Source organism: Procambarus clarkii, chromosome 21, assembly GCF_040958095.1.
Source record: "Procambarus clarkii isolate CNS0578487 chromosome 21, FALCON_Pclarkii_2.0, whole genome shotgun sequence".
Classification (NCBI taxonomy): domain Eukaryota; kingdom Metazoa; phylum Arthropoda; class Malacostraca; order Decapoda; family Cambaridae; genus Procambarus; species Procambarus clarkii.
In genome coordinates this window covers 10,830,639-10,854,220 of record NC_091170.1, presented here as the reverse complement: position 1 = coordinate 10,854,220, position 23,582 = coordinate 10,830,639, and the positions used below count along the sequence as shown (strand labels likewise).

At 55.3% G+C, this 23,582-nt stretch overlaps 4 protein-coding genes across 4 annotated transcripts; 3 read left to right on the top strand and 1 right to left on the bottom strand.

The window, feature by feature from the left end:
• LOC138367055 (autotransporter adhesin BpaC-like) lies at nucleotides 1-4,105 on the bottom strand. The gene is made up of 3 exons (XM_069328450.1): nucleotides 3,781-4,105; nucleotides 1,005-1,295; nucleotides 1-905 (listed from the first exon to the last, which is right to left on the bottom strand). Exons 1-3 carry the CDS (start codon nucleotides 4,103-4,105, stop codon nucleotides 1-3), a joined length of 1,521 nt encoding a protein of 506 aa, XP_069184551.1.
• Nucleotides 4,106-5,466: 1,361 nt separating this feature from the next.
• LOC138367054 (uncharacterized PPE family protein PPE24-like) lies at nucleotides 5,467-7,537 on the top strand. Its single transcript, XM_069328449.1, has 2 exons — nucleotides 5,467-6,085; nucleotides 6,240-7,537. The coding sequence occupies exons 1-2, from the start codon at nucleotides 5,467-5,469 to the stop codon at nucleotides 7,535-7,537; spliced, it is 1,917 nt and encodes a 638-aa protein (XP_069184550.1).
• Nucleotides 7,538-11,061: 3,524 nt separating this feature from the next.
• LOC138367053 (nascent polypeptide-associated complex subunit alpha, muscle-specific form-like) lies at nucleotides 11,062-12,744 on the top strand. The gene has a single exon (XM_069328448.1). It carries the CDS (start codon nucleotides 11,062-11,064, stop codon nucleotides 12,742-12,744), a length of 1,683 nt encoding a protein of 560 aa, XP_069184549.1.
• An 80-nt stretch (nucleotides 12,745-12,824) lies between these two features.
• Nucleotides 12,825-21,033, top strand: LOC138367052 (uncharacterized). Its single transcript, XM_069328447.1, has 3 exons — nucleotides 12,825-12,921; nucleotides 13,052-14,950; nucleotides 20,987-21,033. Exons 1-3 carry the CDS (start codon nucleotides 12,825-12,827, stop codon nucleotides 21,031-21,033), a joined length of 2,043 nt encoding a protein of 680 aa, XP_069184548.1.
• The last annotated feature ends 2,549 nt before the right edge of the window (nucleotides 21,034-23,582 follow it).

The window sequence follows — 23,582 nt, the reverse complement described above, 5'->3', positions numbered from 1 at the left end:
TCACACTATACCAGAGGTGGTGTTGCCAGCGGCGCTAACTCCCTCTATACCAGCAGCGTTCACTTCCTCAATACCAGCGGAGGTGTTGCCAGCGGCGCTCACTCCCTCTATACTAGCGGAAGTGTTGCCAGCGGCGGTGTTGCCAGCGGCGCTTACTTCCTCTATACCAGCAGAGGTGTGGCCAGCGACGTTCACTCCCTCTATACTAGCGGAGGTGTTGCCAGCGGCGGTGTTGCCAGCGGCACTCACTTCCTCTATACCAGCGTAGGTGTTGCCAGCGGCGCTCACTCCCTCTATACCAGCAGCGTTCCCTCCCTCTTTACCAGCGGTGGTGTTGCCAGTGGCGCTCACTCCCTTTATACCAGTGGAGGTGTGTCCAGCGGCGCTCATTCCCTCTATTCCATAGGTGGTGTTTCCAGCGGCGTTCACTCCCTCTATACCAGCGGTGGAGTTGCCAGTGGCGCTCACTCCCTCTATACCAGCGGAGGTGTTGCTAGCGGCGCTCACTCCCTCTATTCCAGAGGTGGTGTTGCCAACGGCGTTCACTCCCTCTATACCAGCAGCGTTCACTCCCTCTATACCAGCAGCGTTCACTCCCTCTATACCAGCGGTGGTGTTGCCAGCGGCGCTCTCTCCCTCAATACCAGAGTCGGTGTTGCAAGCTGAACTCACACCCTCTATACCAGCAGCGTTCACTCCCTCTATACCAGCGGAGGTGTTGCCAGCGGCCCTCACTCCCTCTATACCAGCGGTAGTGTTGCCAGCGGCACTCACTCCCTCTATACCAGCGGTGGTGTTGCCAGCAGCGCTGACTCCCTCTATACCAGCGGTGGTGTTGCCAACGGCACTCACTCCCTCTATACCAGCGGTAGTGGTGCCAGCGGCGCTCAATCCCTCTTTACCACCTGCAGTGTTGCCAGCGGCGCTCACTCACTTTACACCAGCGGCGCTCACTTCCTCTATACCAGCGGTAGTGGTGCCAACGGCGCTTACTCCCTCTATACCAGCGGCAGTGTTGCCAGCGGCGCTCACTCCCTCTATACCAGCGTCGCTCACTACTTTTATACCAGCAGTGGAGTTGCCAGCGGCGCTCACACCCTCTATACAAGCGGCGGTGTTGCCAGCGGAGCTCACTCCCTCTTTACCAGCGGTGGTGTTGCCAACAGCGCTCACTCCCTCTATACCAGCGATGGTGTTGCCAGCGGCGCTCACACCCTCTATAGAAGCGGCGGTGTTGCCACCGGCGCTCACTCCCTCTATACCAGCGGTATTGTTGCCAGCGGCGCTCACTCCTTCTATACCAGCGATGGTGTTGCCAGCGGCACTCACTACCTTTATACGAGCGGTGGTCCAGCGGCGCTCACTCTATACCAGCGGTGGTGTTGCCAGCGGCGCTCACTACCTTTATTCGAGCGGTGGTCCAGCGGCGCTCGCTATATACCAGCGGTGGTGTTGCCAGCGGCGCTCACTACCTTTATACGAGCGGTGGTTCAGCGGCGCTCACTCTATACCAGGGGTGGTGTTGCCAGCGGCGCTCACACCCTCTATACCACCGGTGGTGTTGCCAGCAGCGCTCACTCCTTCTATATCAGCAGCGCTCACTCCCTCTATACAAGCAGTGGTGTTGCCACCGGCGCTCACTCCCTCTATACCAGCGTTGGAGTTCCCAGCGAGGCTCTCTCCCTCTATACCAGCGGCAGTGTTGCCTTCGGCGCTCACTCCTTCTATACCAGCAGCGCTGACTCCCTCTATAACAGCGGTGGAGTTGCCAACGGCGCTCACTCCCTCTATTCCAGCGGAGGTGTTGCCACCGGCGCTCACTCCCTCTCTACCAGCGGAGGTGTTGCCAGCAGCGTTCACTCCCTCTATACCAGCGGTGGTGTTGCCAGCGGCGCTCACTCCCTCTATACCAGCGGTGGTTTTGACAGCGGCGCTCACTCTCTCTATACCAGCGATGGAGTTGCCAGTGGCGCTCACTCCCTCTATACCAGCAGCGTTCACTGCCTCTATACCAGCGGTGGTGATTCCAGCCGCTCTCACTGACTCCCTCTATACTAGCGTTGGAGTTCCCAGCAAAGCTCTCTCCCTCTATACCAGTGGCAGTGTTGCCTGCGGCGCTCACTCCTTCTATACCAGCGGCGCTCACTCCTTCTATACCAGTGGCGCTGACTCCCTCTATAACAGCGGTGGAGTTGCCAACGGCGCTCACTCCCTCTATACCTGCGGAGGTGTTGCTACCGGCGCTCACTCCCTCTATACCAGCGGAGGTGTTACCAGCAGCGTTCACTCCCTCTATACCAGCGGTGGTGTTGCCAGCGACGCTCACTCCCTCTATACCAGCGGTGGTTTTGCCAGCGGCGCTCACTCTCTCTATACCAGCGGTGGTGTTGCCAGTTGCGCTCACTCCCTCTATACCAGCAGCGTTCACTGCCTCTATACCAGCGGTGGTGTTTCCAGCGGCTCTCACTCCCTCTATACCAGCAGTGGTTTTGTCACCGGCGCTCACTCCCTCTATACCAACGAGTTCCCAGCGAGGCTCTCTCTTTCTATACCAGCGGCAGTGTTGCCCTCGGCGCTCACTCCTTCTATACCAGCGGCGCTGACTCCCTCTATAACAGCGGCGCTCACTCCCTCTATACCAGCGGAGGTGTTGCCAGCGGCGCTCACTCCCTCTATTCCAGCGGAGGTGTTGCCAGCAGCGCTCACTCCCTCTATACCAGAGATGGTGTTGCTAGCGGCGCTCACTCACTCTATGCCAGCGGTGGTTTTGCCAGCGGCGCTCACTCCTTCTATACGAGCGGTGGAGTTGCCCGTGGCGCTTATTCCCTCTATACCAGCAGCGTTCACTCCCTCTATACCAGCAGCGTTCACTCCCTCTATACCAGCGGTGGTGTTGCCAGCGGCACTCACTCCCTCTATACCAGCGGAGGAGTGGCCAGCAGCGCTCACTCAATCTTTACCAGCTTTAGTGGTGCCAGCGGCACTCACTCCCTCTATACCAGCGGCAGTGTTGCCAGCGGCGCTCACTCCCTCTTTACCAGCGGCGCTCACTCCCTCTATACCAGCGGCGCTGACTCCCTCTATACCAGCGGCGCTTAATACCCTCATAAAAGCGGTGGTGTTGCCTGCAGCGCTCACTCCCTCTATACCAGCGGTGGTATGGCCTGCTGCGCTCACTCCCTCTATACCAGCGGTGGTGTTGCCAGCAGCGCTCACTCCCTCTATACCAGCGTTGTGTTGCCAGCAGCGCTCACTCCCTCTTTACCAGCGGTTGTGTTGCCAGCGGCGCTCACACCCTCTATACCAGCGGTGCTCACTCCCTCTTAAACAGCGGTGGTGTTGCCAACGGCGCTCACTCCCTCTATACCAGCGATGGTGTTGCCAGCAGTGCTCACCTCCTCTATATCAGCAGCGTTCACTCCCTCTATACCAGCGGTGGTGACCATCGGCGCTCACTTCCTCTATACCAGTAGCGTTCACTCCCTCTATACCAGCGGTGGTGTTGCCAGCGGCGCTCACTTCCTCTATACCAGTAGCGCTCACTCCCTCTATACCAGCAGTGGTGTTGCCAGTGGCGCTCACTCCCTTTATACCAGCAGCGTTCACTCCCTCTATACCAGCGGTGGTGACCAGCGGCGCTCAATTCCTCTATACCAGTAGCGTTCACTCCCTCTATACCAGAGGTGGTGTTGCCAGCGGCGCTAACTCCCTCTATACCAGCAGCGTTCACTTCCTCTATACCAGCGGTGGTGTTGCCAGCGGCGCTAACTCCCTCTATACCAGCGGTGGAGTGGCCAGCAGCGCTCACTCCCTCTATTCCAGCGGTGGTGTTGGCAGTGGTGCTCACTCCCTCAATACCAGAGTCAGTGTTGCAAGAGGCGCTCACACCCTCAATGCCATCGGCGCTCAGTCCCTTTATACCAGCAGTAATGTTGACAGCGGCGCTAACTCCCTCTATACCAGCGGTGGTGTTGCCAGCGGCGCTCACTCCCTCTATACCAGTGGTAGTGGTGCCAGCATCGCTCATGCCCTCTATACCAGCGGAGGTGTTGCCAGCGGCGCTCACTCCCTCTATACCAGTGGTAGTGGTGCCAGCATCGCTCATGCCCTCTATACCAGCGGAGGTGTTGCCAGCGTCGCTCACTCCCTCTATTCCAGAGGTGGTGTTGCCAGCGGCGTTCACTCCCTCTATACCAGCGGTGGAGTTGCCAGTGGCGCTCACTCCCTCTATACCAGCGGAGGTGTTGCCAGCGGCGCTCACTCCCTCTATACCAGCGGTGGTGTTGCCAGCAGCGCTGACTCCCTCTATACCAGCGGTGGTGTTGCCAGCAGCGCTGACTCCCTCTATACCAGCGGTGGTGTTGCCAACGGCACTCACTCCCTCTATACCAGCGGTAGTGGTGCCAGCGGCGCTCAATCCCTCTTTACCACCTGCAGTGTTGCCAACGGCGCTCACTCACTTTACACCAGCGGCGCTCACTTCCTCTATACCAGCTGTAGTGGTGCCAACGGCGCTCACTCCCTCTATACCAGCGGCAGTGTTGCCAGCGGCGCTCACTCCCTCTATACCAGCCGCGCTCACTCCCTCTATACCAGCGTCGCTCACTACTTTTATACCAGCGGTTGAGTTGCCAGCGGCGCTCACACCCTCTATACAAGCGGCGGTGTTGCCAACGGCGCTCACTCCCTCTATACCAGCGGTGGTGTTGCCAGCGGCGCTCACACCCACTATACAAGCGGCGGAGTTGCCACCGGCGCTCACTCCCTCTATACCAGCGGTATTGTTGCCAGCGGCGCTCACTCCTTCTATACCAGCGATGGTGTTGCCAGCGGCACTCACTACCTTTATACGAGCGGTGGTCCAGCGGCGCTCACATCTATACCAGCGGTGGTGTTGCCAGCGGCGCTCACTACCTTTATTCGAGCGGTGGTCCAGCGGCGCTCACTATATACCAGCGGTGGTGTTGCCAGCGGCGCTCACTACCTTTATACGAGCGGTGGTCCAGCGGCGCTCACTCTATACCAGGGGTGGTGTTGCCAGCGGCGCTCACACCCTCTATACCACCGGTGGTGTTGCCAGCAGCGCTCACTCCTTCTATATCAGCAGCGCTCACTCCCTCTATACAAGCAGTGGTGTTGCCACCGACGCTCACTCCCTCTATACCAGCGTTGGAGTTCCGAGCGAGGCTCTCTCCCTCTATACCAGCGGCAGTGTTGCCTGCGGCGCTCACTCCTTCTATACCAGCAGCCCTGACTCCCTCTATAACAGCGGTGGAGTTGCCAACGGCGCTCACTCCCTCTATTCCAGCGGAGGTGTTGCCACCGGCGCTCACTCCCTCTCTACCAGCGGAGGTGTTGCCAGCAGCGTTCACTCCCTCTATACCAGCGGTGGTGTTGCCAGCGGCGCTCACTCCCTCTATACCAGCGGTGGTTTTGCCAGCGGCGCTCACTCTCTCTATACCAGCGATGGAGTTGCCAGTTGCGCTCACTCCCTCTATACCAGCAGCGTTCACTGCCTCTATACCAGCGGTGGTGTTTCCAGCCGCTCTCACTGACTCCCTCTATACCAGCGATGGAGTTCCCAGCGAGGCTCTCTCCCTCTATACCAGCGGCAGTGTTGCCTGCGGCGCTCACTCCTTCTATACCAGCGGCGCTCACTCCTTCTATTCCAGCGGCGCTCACTCCTTCTATACCAGCGGCGCTGACTCCCTCTATAACAGCGGTGGAGTTGCCAACGGCGCTCTCTCCCTCTATACCTGCGGAGGTGTTGCCACCGGCGCTCACTCCCTCTATACCAGCGGAGGTGTTACCAGCAGGGTTCACTCCCTCTATACCAGCGGTGGTTTTGCTAGCGGCGCTCACTCTCTCTATACCAGCGGTGGTGTTGCCAGTTGCGCTCACTCCCTCTATACCAGCAGCGTTCACTGCCTCTATACCAGCGGCAGTGTTGCCCTCGGCGCTCACTCCTTCTATACCAGCGGCGCTGACTCCCTCTATAACAGCGGTGGAGTTGCCAACGGCGCTCACTCCCTCTATTCCAGCGGAGGTGTTGCCACCGGCGCTCACTCCCTCTCTACCAGCGGAGGTGTTGCCAGCAGCGTTCACTCCCTCTATACCAGCGGTGGTGTTGCCAGCGGCGCTCACTCCCTCTATACCAGCGGTGGTTTTGACAGCGGCGCTCACTCTCTCTATACCAGCGATGGAGTTGCCAGTTGCGCTCACTCCCTCTATACCAGCAGCGTTCACTGCCTCTATACCAGCGGTGGTGATTCCAGCCGCTCTCACTGACTCCCTCTATACTAGCGTTGGAGTTCCCAGCAAAGCTCTCTCCCTCTATACCAGTGGCAGTGTTGCCTGCGGCGCTCACTCCTTCTATACCAGCGGCGCTCACTCCTTCTATACCAGCGGCGCTGACTCCCTCTATAACAGCGGTGGAGTTGCCAACGGCGCTCACTCCCTCTATACCTGCGGAGGTGTTGCCACCGGCGCTCACTCCCTCTATACCAGCGGAGGTGTTACCAGCAGCGTTCACTCCCTCTATACCAGCGGTGGTGTTGCCAGCGACGCTCACTCCCTCTATACCAGAGGTGGCTTTGCCAGCGGCGCTCACTCTCTCTATACCAGCGGTGGTGTTGCCAGTTGCGCTCACTCCCTCTATACCAGCAGCGTTCACTGCCTCTATACCAGCGGTGGTGTTTCCAGCGGCTCTCACTCCCTCTATACCAGCAGTGGTTTTGTCACCGGCGCTCACTCCCTCTATACTAACGAGTTCCCAGCGAGGCTCTCTCTTTCTATACCAGCGGCAGTGTTGCCCTCGGCGCTCACTCCTTCTATACCAGCGGCGCTGACTCCCTCTATAACAGCGGCGCTCACTCCCTCTATACCAGCGGATGTGTTGCCAGCGGCGCTCACTCCCTCTATCCCAGCGGAGGTGTTGCCAGCAGCGCTCACTCCCTCTATACCAGAGATGGTGTTGCTAGCGGCGCTCACTCACTCTATGCCAGCGGTGGTTTTGCCAGCGGCGCTCACTCCTTCTATACGAGCGGTGGAGTTGCCCGTGGCGCTTATTCCCTCTATACCAGCAGCGTTCACTCCCTCTATACCAGCAGCGTTCACTCCCTCTATACCAGCGTTGGTGTTGCCAGCGGCACTCACTCCCTCTATACCAGCGGAGGAGTGGCCAGCAGCGCTCACTCAATCTTTACCAGCTTTAGTGGTGCCAGCGGCACTCACTCCCTCTATACCAGCGGCACTGCTGCCAGCGGCGCTCACTCCCTCTTTACCAGCGGCGCTCACTCCCTCTATACCAGCGGCGCTGACTCCCTCTATACCAGCGGCGCTTAATACCCTTATAACAGCGGTGGTGTTGCCTGCAGCGCTCACTCCCTCTTTACCAGCGGTGGTATGGCCTGCTGCGCTCACTCCCTCTATACCAGCGGTGGTGTTGCCAGCAGCGCTCACTCCCTCTATACCAGCGTTGTGTTGCCAGCAGCGCTCACTCCCTCTTTACCAGCGGTTGTGTTGCCAGCGGCGCTGACACCCTCTATACCAGCGGTGCTCACTCCCTCTTAAACAGCGGTGGTGTTGCCAACGGCGCTCACTCCCTCTATACCAGCGATGGTGTTGCCAGCAGTGCTCACCTCCTCTATATCAGCAGCGTTCACTCCCTCTATACCAGCGGTGGTGACCAGCGGCGCTCACTTCCTCTATACCAGTAGCGTTCACTCCCTCTATACCAGCGGTGGTGTTGCCAGCGGCGCTCACTTCCTCTATACCAGTAGCGCTCACTCCCTCTATACCAGCAGTGGTGTTGCCAGTGGCGCTCACTCCCTTTATACCAGCAGCGTTCACTCCCTCTATACCAGCGGTGGTGACCAGCGGCGCTCACTTCCTCTATACCAGTAGCGTTCACTCCCTCTATACCAGAGGTGGTGTTGCCAGCGGCGCTAACTCCCTCTATACCAGCAGCGTTCACTTCCTCTACACCAGCGGTGGTGTTGCCAGCGGCGCTAACTCCCTCTATACCAGCGGTGGAGTGGCCAGCAGCGCTCACTCCCTCTATTCCAGCGGTGGTGTTGGCAGTGGTGCTCACTCCCTCAATACCAGAGTCAGTGTTGCAAGAGGCGCTCACACCCTCAATGCCATCGGCGCTCAGTCCCTTTATACCAGCAGTAGTGTTGACAGCGGCGCTCACTCCCTCTATACCAGCGGTGGTGTTGCCAGCGGCGCTAACTCCCTCTATACCAGTGGTAGTGGTGCCAGCATCGCTCATGCCCTCTATACCAGCGGAGGTGTTGCCAGCGGCGCTCACTCCCTCTATACCAGTGGTAGTGGTGCCAGCATCGCTCATGCCCTCTATACCAGCGGAGGTGTTGCCAGCGTCGCTCACTCCCTCTATTCCAGAGGTGGTGTTGCCAGCGGCGTTCACTCCCTCTATACCAGCGGTGGAGTTGCCAGTGGCGCTCACTCCCTCTATACCAGCGGAGGTGTTGCCAGCGGCGCTCACTCCCTCTATTCCAGACGTGGTGTTGCCAGCGACGTTCACTCCCTCTATACCAGCAGCGTTCACTCCCTCTATACCAGCAGCGTTTATTCCCTCTACACCAGCGGTGGTGTTGCCAGCGGCACTCACTCACTCTATTCCAGCGGTGGATGGCCAGCAGCCCTCACTCCCTCTATACCAGAGGTGGTGTTGCCAGCGGCGCTCACTCCCTCTATACCAGCGGTGGTGTTGCCAACGGCACTCACTCCCTCTATACCAGCGGTAGTGGTGCCAGCGGCGCTCACTCCCTCAATACCAGAGTCGGTGTTGCCAGCTGAACTCACACCCTCTATACCAGTGGCGCTCACTCCCTCTATACCAGCGGAGGTGTTGCCAGCGGCAGTAACTCCCTCTATACCAGCGGTGGTGTTGCCAGCAGCGCTGACTCCCTCTATACCAGCGGTGGTGTTGCCAACGGCACTCACTCCCTCTATACCAGCGGTATTGTTGCCAGCGGCGCTCACTCCTTCTATACCAGCGATGGTGTTGCGAGCGGCGATCACTCACTTTACACCAGCGGCGCTCACTCCCTCTATACCAGCGTCGCTCACTACTTTTATACCAGCGGTGGAGTTGCCAGCGGCGCTCACACCCTCTATACAAGCGGCGGTGTTGCCAGCGGCGATCACTCCCTCTTTACCAGCGGTGGTGTTGCCAACGGCGCTCACTCTCTCTATACCAGCGGTGGTGTTGCCAGCGGCGCTCACACCCTTCTATAGAAGCGGCGGTGTTGCCACCGGCGCTCACTCCCTCTATACCAGCGGTATTGTTGCCAGCGGCGCTCACTCCTTCTATACCAGCGATGGTGTTGCCAGCGGCGCTCACTACCTTTGTACGAGCGGTGGTCCAGCGGCGCTCACTCTATACCAGCGGTGGTCCAGCGGCGCTCACTCTATACAAGCGGTGGTGTTGCCAGCATCGCTCATGCCCTCTATACCAGCGGAGGTGTTGCCAGCGTCGTTCACTCCCTATAAAACGAGCGGTGGTGTTGCCAGCGGCGCTCACTCCCTGTATACCAGCGGTGGAGTTTCCAGTGGCGCTCACTCCCTCTATACCAGCGGAGGTGTTGCCAGCGGCGCTCACTCCCTCTAATCCAGAGGTGGTGTTGCCAGCGGCGTTCACTCCCTCTATACCAGCAGCGTTCACTCCCTCTATACCAGCAGCGTTAGTCCCTCTATACCAGCGGTGGTGTTGCCAGCGGCACTCATTCCCTCTATACCAGCGGTGGATGGCCAGCAGCGCTCACTCCCTCTATACCAGCGGTAGTGGTGCCAGCGGCGCTCAATCCCTCTATACCAGCGGTGGTTTTTCCAGCGTCGTTCAAGCCCTCTATACCAGCAGCGTTCACTCCCTCTATACCAGTGGTGGTGTTGCCAGCGGCGCTCACTCCCTCTACACCAGCAGCGTTCACTCCCTCTATACCAGCGGTGGTGTTGCCAGCGGCGCTCTCTCCCTGTATACCAGCGGTGGTGTTGCCAGCGGCGCTCACTCCCTCTATACCAGCAGCGTTCACTCCCTCTATACCAGCGGTGGTGTTGCCAGCGGTGCTCACTCCCTCAATACCAGAGTCGGTGTTGCCAGCTGAACTCACACCCTCTATACCAGTGGCGCTCACTCCCTCTATACCAGCGGTGGTGTTGCCAGCGGCACTCACTCCCTCTATACGAGCGGTGGTGTTGCCTGCGACACTCACTCCCTCTATACCAGCGGTGGTGTTGCCAGCGGCGCTCACTCCCTCTATACGAGCGGTGGTGTTGCCAGCGGCACTCACTCCCTCTATACCAGCGGTGGTGTTGCCAGCAGCGCTGACTCCCACTATACCAGCTGTGGTGTTGCCAACGGCACTCACTCCCTCAATACCAGCGGTAGTGGTGCCAGCGGAGCTCAATCCCTCTTTACCACCTGCAGTGTTGCCAGCGGCGATCACTCACTTTACACCAGCGGCGCTCACTTCCTCTATACCAGCGGTAGTGGTGCCAACGACGCTCACTCCCTCTATACCAGCGGCAGTGTTGACAGCGGCGCTCACTCCCTCTATACCAGCGGCGCTCACTCCCTCTATACCAGCGTCGCTCACTACTTTTATACCAGCTGTGGAGTTGCCAGCGGCGCTCACTCCCTCTTTACCAGCGGTGGTGTTGCCAACGGCACTCACTCCCTCTATACCAGCGGAGGTGTTGCCAGCTGCGCTCACTCCCTCTATACCAGCGGTGGTGTTGCCAGCGGCACTCACTCCCTCTATACCAGCGGAGGTGTTGCCAGCGGCGCTCACTCCCTCTATACGAGCGGTGGTGTTGCCAGCGGCACTCACTCCCTCTATACCAGCGGTGGTGTTGCCAGCAGCGCTGACTCCCTCTATACCAGCGGTGGTGTTGCCAACGGCACTCACTCCCTCTATACCAGCGGTAGTGGTGCCAGCGGCGCTCAATCCCTCTTTACCACCTGCAGTGTTGCCAGCGTCTATCACTCACTTTACACCAGCGGCGCTCACTTCCTCTATACCAGCGGTAGTGGTGCCAATGACGCTCACTCCCTCTATACCAGCGGCAGTGTTGCCAGCGGCGCTCACTCCCTCTATACCAGCGGCGCTCACTCCCTCTATACCAGCGTCGCTCACTACTTTTATACCAGCTGTGGAGTTGCCAGCGGCGCTCACACCCTCTATACAAGCGGCGGTGTTGCCAGCGGCGCTCACTCCCTCTTTACCAGCGGTGGTGTTGCCAACGGCGCTCACTCCCTCTATACCAGCGGTGGTGTTGCCAGCGGCGCTCACACCCTCTATACCAGCGGTATTGTTGCCAACGGCGCTCACTCCTTCTATACCAGCGATGGTGTTGCCAGCGGCGCTCACTACCTTGGTACGAGCGGTGGGCCAGCGGCGCTCACTCAATACCAGCGGTAGTGTTGCCAGCGGCGCTCACTACCTTTATTCGAGCGGTGGTCCAGCGGCGCTCACTCTATACCAGCGGTGGTGTTGCCAGCGGCGCTCACTACCTTTATACGAGCGGTGGTCAAAGCGGCGCTCACTCTATACCAGCGGTGGTGTTTCCAGAGGCGCTCACACCCTCTATACCACCGGTCGTGTTGCCAGCAGCGCTCACTCCTTCTATATCAGCAGCGCTCACTCCCTCTATACCAGCAGTGGTGTTGCCAACGGCGCTCACTCCCTCTATACCAGCAGTGGTGTTGCCACCGGCGCTCACTCCCTCTATACCAGCGTTGGAGTTCCCAGCGAGGCTCTCTCCCTCTATACCAGCGGCAATGTTGCCTGCGGCGCTCACTCCTTCTATACCAGCGATGGTGTTGCCAGCGGCGCTCACTACCTTTATTCGAGCGGTGGTCCAGCGGCGCTCGCTATATACCAGCGGTGGTGTTGCCAGCGGCGCTCACTACCTTTATACGAGCGGTGGTCCAGCGGCGCTCACTCTATACCAGGGGTGGTGTTGCCAGCGGCGCTCACACCCTCTATACCACCGGTGGTGTTGCCAGCAGCGCTCACTCCTTCTATATCAGCAGCGCTCACTCCCTCTATACAAGCAGTGGTGTTGCCACCGGCGCTCACTCCCTCTATACCAGCGTTGGAGTTCCCAACGAGGCTCTCTCCCTCTATACCAGCGGCAGTGTTGCCTTCGGCGCTCACTCCTTCTATACCAGCAGCGCTGACTCCCTCTATAACAGCGGTGGAGTTGCCAACGGCGCTCACTCCCTCTATTCCAGCGGAGGTGTTGCCACCGGCGCTCACTCCCTCTCTACCAGCGGAGGTGTTGCCAGCAGCGTTCACTCCCTCTATACCAGCGGTGGTGTTGCCAGCGGCACTCACTCCCTCTATACCAGCGGAGGAGTGGCCAGCAGCGCTCACTCAATCTTTACCAGCTTTAGTGGTGCCAGCGGCACTCACTCCCTCTATACCAGCGGCACTGTTGCCAGCGGCGCTCACTCCCTCTTTACCAGCGGCGCTCACTCCCTCTATACCAGCGGCGCTGACTCCCTCTATACCAGCGGCGCTTAATACCCTTATAAAAGCGGTGGTGTTGCCTGCAGCGCTCACTCTCTCTTTACCAGCGGTGGTATGGCCTGCTGCGCTCACTCCCTCTATACCAGCGGTGGTGTTGCCAGCAGCGCTCACTCCCTCTATACCAGCGTTGTGTTGCCAGCAGCGCTCACTCCCTCTTTACCAGCGGTTGTGTTGCCAGCGGCGCTGACACCCTCTATACCAGCGGTGCTCACTCCCTCTTAAACAGCGGTGGTGTTGCCAACGGCGCTCACTCCCTCTATACCAGCGATGGTGTTGCCAGCAGTGCTCACCTCCTCTATATCAGCAGCGTTCACTCCCTCTATACCAGCGGTGGTGACCAGCGGCGCTCACTTCCTCTATACCAGTAGCGTTCACTCCCTCTATACCAGCGGTGGTGTTGCCAGCGGCGCTCACTTCCTCTATACCAGTAGCGCTCACTCCCTCTATACCAGCAGTGGTGTTGCCAGTGGCGCTCACTCCCTTTATACCAGCAGCGTTCACTCCCTCTATACCAGCGGTGGTGACCAGCGGCGCTCACTTCCTCTATACCATTAGCGTTCACTCCCTCTATACCAGAGGTGGTGTTGCCAGCGGCGCTAACTCCCTCTATACCAGCAGCGTTCACTTCCTCTACACCAGCGGTGGTGTTGCCAGCGGCGCTAACTCCCTCTATACCAGCGGTGGAGTGGCCAGCAGCGCTCACTCCCTCTATTCCAGCGGTGGTGTTGGCAGTGGTGCTCACTCCCTCAATACCAGAGTCAGTGTTGCAAGAGGCGCTCACACCCTCAATGCCATCGGCGCTCAGTCCCTTTATACCAGCAGTAGTGTTGACAGCGGCGCTCACTCCCTCTATACCAGCGGTGGTGTTGCCAGCGGCGCTAACTCCCTCTATACCAGTGGTAGTGGTGCCAGCATCGCTCATGCCCTCTATACCAGCGGAGGTGTTGCCAGCGGCGCTCACTCCCTCTATACCAGTGGTAGTGGTGCCAGCATCGCTCATGCCCTCTATACCAGCGGAGGTGTTGCCAGCGTCGCTCACTCCCTCTATTCCAGAGGTGGTGTTGCCAGCGGCGTTTACTCCCTCTATACCAGCGGTGGAGTTGCCAGTGGCGCTCACTCCCTCTATACCAGCGGAGGTGTTGCCAGCGGCGCTCACTCCCTCTATTCCAGACGTGGTGTTGCCAGCGACGTTCACTCCCTCTATACCAGCAGCGTTCACTCCCTCTATACCAGCAGCGTTTATTCCCTCTACACCAGCGGTGGTGTTGCCAGCGGCACTCACTCACTCTATTCCAGCGGTGGATGGCCAGCAGCGCTCACTCCCTCTATACCAGAGGTGGTGTTGCCAGCGGCGCTCACTCCCTCTATACCAGCGGTGGTGTTGCCAACGGCACTCACTCCCTCTATACCAGCGGTAGTGGTGCCAGCGGCGCTCACTCCCTCAATACCAGAGTCGGTGTTGCCAGCTGAACTCACACCCTCTATACCAGTGGCGCTCACTCCCTCTATACCAGCGGAGGTGTTGCCAGCGGCAGTAACTCCCTCTATACCAGCGGTGGTGTTGCCAGCAGCGCTGACTCCCTCTATACCAGCGGTGGTGTTGCCAACGGCACTCACTCCCTCTATACCAGCGGTAGTGGTGCCAACGGCGCTCAATCCCTCTTTACCACCTGCAGTGTTGCCAGCGGCGATCACTCACTTTACACCAGCGGCGCTCACTTCCTCTATACCAGCGGAAGTGGTGCCAACGGCGCTCACTCCCTCTATACCAGCGGCAGTGTTGCGAGCGGCGATCACTCACTTTACACCAGCGGCGCTCACTCCCTCTATACCAGCGTCGCTCACTACTTTTATACCAGCGGTGGAGTTGCCAGCAGCGCTCACACCCTCTATACAAGCGGCGGTGTTGCCAGCGGCGATCACTCCCTCTTTACCAGCGGTGGTGTTGCCAACGGCGCTCACTCTCTCTATACCAGCGGTGGTGTTGCCAGCGGCGCTCACACCCTTCTATAGAAGCGGCGGTGTTGCCACCGGCGCTCACTCCCTCTATACCAGCGGTATTGTTGCCAGCGGCGCTCACTCCTTCTATACCAGCGATGGTGTTGCCAGCGGCGCTCACTACCTTTGTACGAGCGGTGGTCCAGCGGCGCTCACTCTATACCAGCGGTGGTCCAGCGGCGCTCACTCTATACAAGCGGTGGTGTTGCCAGCATCGCTCATGCCCTCTATACCAGCGAAGGTGTTGCCAGCGTCGTTCACTCCCTATAAAACGAGCGGTGGTGTTGCCAGCGGCGCTCACTCCCTGTATACCAGCGGTGGAGTTTCCAGTGGCGCTCACTCCCTCTATACCAGCGGAGGTGTTGCCAGCGGCGCTCACTCCCTCTATTCCAGAGGTGGTGTTGCCAGCGGCGTTCACTCCCTCTATACCAGCAGCGTTCACTCCCTCTATACCAGCAGCGTTAATCCCTCTATACCAGCGGTGGTGTTGCCAGCGGCATTCATTCCCTCTATACCAGCGGTGGATGGCCAGCAGCGCTCACTCCCTCTATACCAGCGGTAGTGGTGCCAGCGGCGCTCAATCCCTCTATACCAGCGGTGGTTTTTCCAGCGTCGTTCAAGCCCTCTATACCAGCAGCGTTCACTCCCTCTATACCAGTGGTGGTGTTGCCAGCGGCGCTCACTCCCTCTACACCAGCAGCGTTCACTCCCTCTATACCAGCGGTGGTGTTGCCAGCGGCGCTCTCTCCCTGTATACCAGCGGTGGTGTTGCCAGCGGCGCTCACTCCCTCTATACCAGCAGCGTTCACTCCCTCTATACCAGCGGTGGTGCTGCCAGCGGTGCTCACTCCCTCAATACCAGAGTCGGTGTTGCCAGCTGAACTCACACCCTCTATACCAGTGGCGCTCACTCCCTCTATACCAGCGGTGGTGTTGCCAGCGGCACTCACTCCCTCTATACGAGCGGTGGTGTTGCCAGCGACACTCACTCCCTCTATACCAGCGGTGGTGTTGCCAGCGGCGCTCACTCCCTCTATACGAGCGGTGGTGTTGCCAGCGGCACTCACTCCCTCTATACCAGCGGTGGTGTTGCCAGCAGCGCTGACTCCCACTATACCAGCTGTGGTGTTGCCAACGGCACTCACTCCCTCAATACCAGCGGTAGTGGTGCCAGCGGCGCTCAATCCCTCTTTACCACCTGCAGTGTTGCCAGCGGCGATCACTCACTTTACACCAGCGGCGCTCACTTCCTCTATACCAGCGGTAGTGGTGCCAACGACGCTCACTCCCTCTATACCAGCGGCAGTGTTGCCAGCGGCGCTCACTCCCTCTATACCAGCGGCGCTCACTCCCTCTATACCAGCGTCGCTCACTACTTTTATACCAGCTGTGGAGTTGCCAGCGGCGCTCACTCCCTCTTTACCAGCGGTGGTGTTGCCAACGGCACTCACTCCCTCAATACCAGCGGAGGTGTTGCCAGCTGCGCTCACTCCCTCTATACCAGCGGTGGTGTTGCCAGCGGCACTCACTCCCTCTATACCAGCGGAGGTGTTGCCAGCGGCGTTCACTCCCTCTATACGAGCGGTGGTGTTGCCAGCGGCACTCACTCCCTCTATACCAGCGGTGGTGTTGCCAGCAGCGCTGACTCCCTCTATACCAGCGGTGGTGTTGCCAACGGCACTCACTCCCTCTATACCAGCGGTAGTGGTGCCAGCGGCGCTCAATCCCTCTTTACCACCTGCAGTGTTGCCAGCGTCTATCACTCACTTTACACCAGCGGCGCTCACTTCCTCTATACCAGCGGTAGTGGTGCCAACGACGCTCACTCCCTCTATACCAGCGGCAGTGTTGCCAGCGGCGCTCACTCCCTCTATACCAGCGGCGCTCACTCCCTCTATACCAGCGTCGCTCACTACTTTTATACCAGCTGTGGAGTTGCCAGCGGCGCTCACACCCTCTATACAAGCGGCGGTGTTGCCAGCGGCGCTCACTCCCTCTTTACCAGCGGTGGTGTTGCCAACGGCGCTCACTCCCTCTATACCAGCGGTGGTGTTGCCAGCGGCGCTCACACCCTCTATACCAGCGGTATTGTTGCCAACGGCGCTCACTCCTTCTATACCAGCGGAGGTGTTGCCAGCGGCGCTCACTCCCTCTATTCCAGAGGTGGTGTTGCCAGCGGCGTTCACTCCCTCTATACGAGCGGTGGAGTTGCCAGTGGCGTTCACTCCCTCTATACCAGCAGCGTTCACTCCCTCTGTACCAGCAGCGTTTTTTCCCTCTATACCAGCGGTGGATGGCCAGCAGCGCTCACTCCCTCTATACCAGCGGTAGTGGTGCCAGCGGCGCTCACTCCCTCTATACCAGAGGTGGTGTTGCCAGCGGCACTCGCTCCCTCTATACCAGCGGTGGATGGCCAGCAGCGCTCACTCCCTCTATACCAGCGGTAGTGGTGCCAGCGGCGCTCACTCCCTCTATACCAGAGGTGGTGTCGCCAGCGGCGCTCACTCCCTCTATACCAGCGGCGCTCACTCCGTCTATACCAGCGGTGGTTTTGCCAGCGGCGCTCACTCCCTCTATACCAGCAGCGTTCACTCCCTCTATACCAGCGAGGGTGTTGCCAGCGGCGCTCACTCCCTCTATACCAGCGGAACTCACACCCTCTATACCAGTGGCGCTCACTCCCTCTATACCAGCGGAGGTGTTGCCAGCGGCGCTCACTCCCTCTATACCAGCGGTGGTGTTGCCAGCGGCGCTCACTCCCTCTATACCAGCGGTGGTGTTGCCAGCGGCACTCACTCCCTCTATTCCAGCGGTGGTGTTGCCAGCAGCGCTGACTCCCTCTATACCAGCGGTGGTGTTGCCAGCGGCACTCACTACCTCTATATCAGCGGTGGTGTTGCCAGCGGCGCTCACTCCATCTATACCAGCAGCGTTCACTCCCTCTATACTAGTAACTCTCACCTGGAAATTCCCCCCCCCCCACTGTACCTCCAGACTAGTAACCCTCACCCGGGTACTTCCCCCCCCCACTCTTCAACCAGACTAGTACCCTTCACCCGGTTACTCTCCCCCCCCCCCCAACTGTACCACCTGACTTGTACCCCTCACCTGGTTACTTCCCAATCCTCTGTACCACCAGACTAATATCCCTCACCCGACTACTTTCCCCCCCACTGTACCTCCAGACTAGTAGCCCTCACCCAGCTACTTCCCCCCCCCCCCCCCCACTGTACCTTCAGACTAGTAGCCCTCACCCGGCAACTTCCCCCCCCCCCACACTGTACCTCCAGACTAGTATCCTTCACCGGACTACTTCACTCCCCACTGTACCTCCAGACAAGTACCCCTCTCCCGGTTACTTCCCCCCGCTGTACCTCCTGAGTAGTACCCCTCACCCGCCTATTGCCCCCCCCTCACTGTACCACCAGACAAGTACCCCTCTCCCGGTTATTCCCCCCCCCCACTGTACCTCACGACTAGTACCCCATACCCGGTTACTTCCCCCCCCCCCACTCTACCACCAGACTGTTACCTCTCACCCGGTTACTTCCCCCCTCCCACTGCACCTCCAGACTAGTACAACTCATCCGGTTACTTCCCCCTCCACTGTACCACCAGACTAGTACCCCTCCCCCGGCTACTTACCCCCCTGTACCACCAGACTAGTACCCCTCACCCGACTACTTCCCCCTCCCCAAAGTGTGGCACCAGACTAGGACCCCTCACCCGACTACTTCCCCTCTCACTGTACCACCAGAATAGTACCCCCCCACCCGACTACTTCCCCCCCCCCCACTGTACCACCAGACTAGTACCCTTCACCCAACTACTTCCCCCCCACTGTACCTCCAGTTAATACCCCTCACCCGACTACTTCCCCCCCCCCACTGTACTTCCAGACTAGTAGCCCTCACCCAGCTACTTCCCTCCCACCTGTACCTCCAGACTAGTAACCCTCACCCGACTACTTTCCCCCCCATGTACCTCCATACTAGTACCCCTCCCCGGACTACTTCACTCCCCACTGTACCACCAGACTAATACCACTCACCCAACTACTTCTCCCCCCCCCCCTACTGTACCACCTGACAAGTACCCCTCACCCATCTACTTCCCCCCCCCCTCTATCATGTCATTCCTAATTCTTTGTCTTTCTAGAGAATGGAATTTAAGCTTTGTCAATCTTTCTTCATATGATAGGTTTCTAATTTGAGGGATTATCTTTGTCATCCTACACTGGACACGTTCTAGTTAATTTATATTCATTCTATAGTACGGTGACCAAAACTGAGCTTCATAATCTAAATGGATCCTAACCCTAGCAAGATTGAACTGAAGAGCTGACAAATATTACAAATCAAATGCAATATCATTCATAGATAACTGGGAACACTTCTATTGACGAAATGACATGTATGCTGGAGATGGGGTGCATCTATCTTGGATGGGGTTGTTGCTGCTGCCAATTCTTTTAGCTAGGGAGGAATCCCGGTCATATGTGGCATTCTTCAAAGAAAAGGGAGTTGGAAGTGAACGATTGTCGAGGGCACTTAGTGTCAATTGCCGACTGAACTAATATGGCAAATCAAATGCAATATCATTCATAGGTATCTGGGAACACCTCTATGGAAGAAATGACATGTATGCCCGGCATGGGGTGCATCTATATGGTTCTCTTCAAAGACCTGCGAATTTTTTCTTATATTCAATATGAGGTTTTGACTAGAAAATATTTACTTTTGAAAATGGGGAAACAATAAGAAAATAGGTTGAATATGCCATTACTGAAAACGGGCTTATTATGGAAAGATTTTGAATTACGTCCTTATGTATTAGGCCTTGACGGAAGGCGGCTTCTTTATTCCCTTGACATAAATATTGAAAATGGGAATAAATAAACTATATCAGAAAACGGTCTAATACAATGAAGATTGTGAGTAGATAACGTCATTGACCATTAGCAATGTCTGTGCAGGGTCACCGAGAAAACGAAATTTTGGTGCGACGGCAGCATGCAGTTTAATCCCCTTGAGCGAAGTGCCAGGGGACAAAAACTGTCCGTTAAAATCCAAGAAATAAAATCACGACTCACTGACCGGAAGTCACCGTTTCACGGAAAAAATCACGACTCGCTGACCGGCATGGAAAAAAAAAACGAAACTGCCGGTCAGTGAGTTTTCTTACATTACACCAGTGTTGTGGAAGGTTGCTAATGTGGTTCCAATTTTCAAGAGAGGAGATACATCTCTTATGTCAAACTATCGGCCAATTAGCTTCACGTCTATTGATAGAAAGTTGCTTGAATCAATAACTGCAAATACCATCCGCCTTCACCTTCAAAAACATAAATGATTCACAACATGGGTTTACAATTGGCAGTTCACGTTTAACAAATTTGCTATTATTTTATTCCAGCATAATTGAGGCAGTTGATAGTGGTAAGGTTTGTGAAGTTGTGTCCCTGTACTTTGGGAAAGATTTTTAATAGTGTCTCATGAAAGAATGATTAAAAAGATAGAGGCTCATGGTATTGGGGGTGCTACAGTAGGTGCTTTCCTCCATATGCTGAGACACCCTTCTTCAGATCGAAGGACGAACCCACTCCACTGAGACTTCCAGCAGCGTGGCGATCACTGAGATGTTTGTGCATGTGGCCTTTGAATTAGCAATTGTCTATAAAGACCGCTCATATATTACTGATATATTGACAACATTGTTGACGTCATGACCACTGGCGAGCAACATCTTCACACTTGCTTTGTCTGGGCAAACACGGCCCACGACAACTTGAAATTTACATTAGAGTATAACAGTTCAACAATAAATTTCCTGGATATAACAGTGTTCATTGGCAACATGAGTTGGCGACTCTAAACTAAGGCGAACTACAAACCCCACAAATCTCCATACCTATTTGAAGTTTGATTCAATGCGCCTCCACATGAAGGCGTACTACAAACCCACAAATTTCCACACCTATATGAAGTTTGATTGAAGCCACTCTGCCGCTCTGAAGACTTCCCTGCCTTACTCTCCTGGCCTCCGCCTAAAGAGAATAAACAGCACGGATGAAACATTGCAGCCGCAGCTACAGGATCTCTGGGAGTAGTTCAGAGGTTATCCGGATATACGCAAATCCAGACTAAGCTGACAACACAAACCCGAGCTCAACTCCCCGAACCTCCGACTCCAAAACAAGACGATAAGAGATGGATCCCCCTCGATTTTTTTTCCCCAAGCTTAGCAACACATCTGAAGCAGAAAATTACCTGATTATGGTTCTGGACGAAGGAGACATACAAGGAACATCAATCCCGGCTGAAGGTCTAAGACAGGAGACCCAGCCTGCAAAGGGAAGGAACTAGGTATGCAGCAGAACTAGCCTTCCTACCCTTACCTACCAGTGAAACAAATATTTGGTTTTCCTACAGGGTTAGAGGAGCGGTTAGAAGGGGCCCTTGATGCCAAGGACGATTGAAACGTCGTAGTCTCTTCAATTTCTCGTGTGTGATGTGGTCAGCATTAATGCTTTCCATAGTCAACAGTACCAAATTCTACTATATAATTGTACATAAAGTTTATGTATGTTCGATGGTCCACATAATTACAAAAAGTAATATCTAAACACGAGGATGGGTTTTAAATACACACCCCTGCCTAGGTCCATGGGAAATAATTACGGACAAAAAAATTTAATAGTAAAATACTGAGAACTTGAGTCGAGTCATCTTATACTACTGTTAATCCTATGCCATATATCACAATGATGTTATGAAAAAGGCATAAGGGTGTTTATAATTGATAGAGGTATCATCTCGTACTACAGATGGGTCCCATGCATATTTGTATGCGGCTAGCCCATAACTTTGGATGGACAAATAGTCAAATATTCTCTCAACTGTGTAGATAAAAACACATATTTCCCTTCATTGTTCTCATCTACACAACAATTCTCTCAATTGTGTAGATAAATACATATTTACCTTCATTGTTCTCATATAAGAGCTCTTCAATAAACCAAATTATTAATTTTTCTAGCAAATTCATTTTTTGTTGTTGGTGGCAATGACAACAAATCTTATTTTGTAATTTTATTAATTTAAAAACTTCCACATAATTAAATCAATAACATTGTGATTAACAATTCATATATATATATATATATATATATATATATATATATATATATATATATATATATATATATATATATATATATATATATATATATATATATATATAAGTGCGTCAATTATTAGACACTGTAAAACTGCAAAAGCAATTTCTGCAGTTCACAGTCGCAACTTTTAACATCAATGCTGTTCATGTAGTCTGTACTACTATCAACGTTCCCAGCGCTTCTGCTATCGATCTCTCTGTTAATCTCATCGCTGTTTATGTTTACGTCACTATAGATAACGATATTTTCGAGTGAATAGTTTCTCCATGCAAAAATTTCAGCTTGTAACTCGGGTAGGCGACTGTATGAGCCGTTGTCCAGAGGGAACCGCGTGAATGGGTCGGTGGGGGACACCAGCAGCAGGTGGATCAGCGTTGATTCATCCACCACCATCTTGGAGGAATGCAACAACACCGGCGCCTTCATCACTGCCTGTGTCAAGCTGTCGATGAACTTCTCCGGGCAGTCCTCGCTTGACTCCTCATGAGGTTCTGGAAAGTAGTCGAAGCAGAATCCCCACTTTGCTACCTGCTTGTTAAGGGAAGACAGGAGCTGAGCGTGGTTAAGACACAAAACTTGAAAAATAGACGAGTTGTCTGTAATTGATAACAGTTCGTAAACGTCATCCAAATGAGTGAAGAGCGAAAAGAGGCTGCTACCAGCTTTATGTCGTAACGTCGGTGTCGTTGCAACTAAAGAAGAAGTAATAGCAACAAGGGAACCTGCAGCGGCCTCAGCCAAGCCGGGAACTTCATAAGCAGTCATTGTGTATTGTGTAACCACCAGCTGCTCAAATAAGGAAATAATGTCCGAGAACGACGAAATAGTTTCAACAACATCTAAATTGCTGAGGTAATTCACTCGCGATGCTTCTGCGTGTTGCCCCAACAGCTGCACAATGTGGTTGAAAAATGATGCTTCTGGTCCAATCTTCAGACAGGTCACCTGTTGCACGGCTGCAGCTGCAAGTGCACGTGTATGACCATATTCATTAAGTTTCTCCAATACCTTGATGAAAGGATAAGCAAGGTTCATCTCTAAGTCATCTTGCTCCAGGTGTTGCAGCTCCATGTACAGGCTATTGACGATCAATCCCTCAACAACTTGCATTCCGGAGTAGGCGTCCAGCAAGAACGTATCTGGATACATGCAAATGAATCGAAGCATTTCCAGACGCAGGTATGGGTTGGGACACAATTTTTGATCAGTGAACATTTTGAGAACCCATGGTTTCAATAAATCATTAACTAAATATCCTAAATCCTTGTTGTTTTCAGGCCGCCAGTGAGAAACAAGCTCGATGATTATCCACAGGACGTTTTCCCAACGACCCGTCATCTTAACCGACTTCGATCCCATGCATGAGGACAATGTTAGTGCCCAAAAAATTCCAAGATCTGCTTTGTTGGCGGAAGTATCTGTTTGCTCTTCATTAATATGAAGATCGTGCACGTCTTTCTCTATAGTTTCCAAAAGATGAACTACAGAGATTTTAATGGGATCGATCTTCGACACAGCTGCGAGGAATGGCAGGAGATTAGAGGTGGTATTTTCGTTGGCCGTCATTCTTAAACGAAGATAAATACTCTTCCGAAAAAAATGTCTGAGCTACTAGATTAATAGATGATTCCCTATGACTGGGATTGCCCGAATAAGACTCAGTTATTCCAAGTCGAGGCTATATAACCCTGGGAGGAGAAAGTGAGGTGAGATTAAATTAGTGAGGGTGAGAAGAACATAAGAATTAAGGTAACTGCAGAACGCCTATTAGCAGCTCCTATTTACAACCACCCAATCTTATTCATATATATGTCTAACCTACGCTCTAAACAATCAAGGAATCCTAC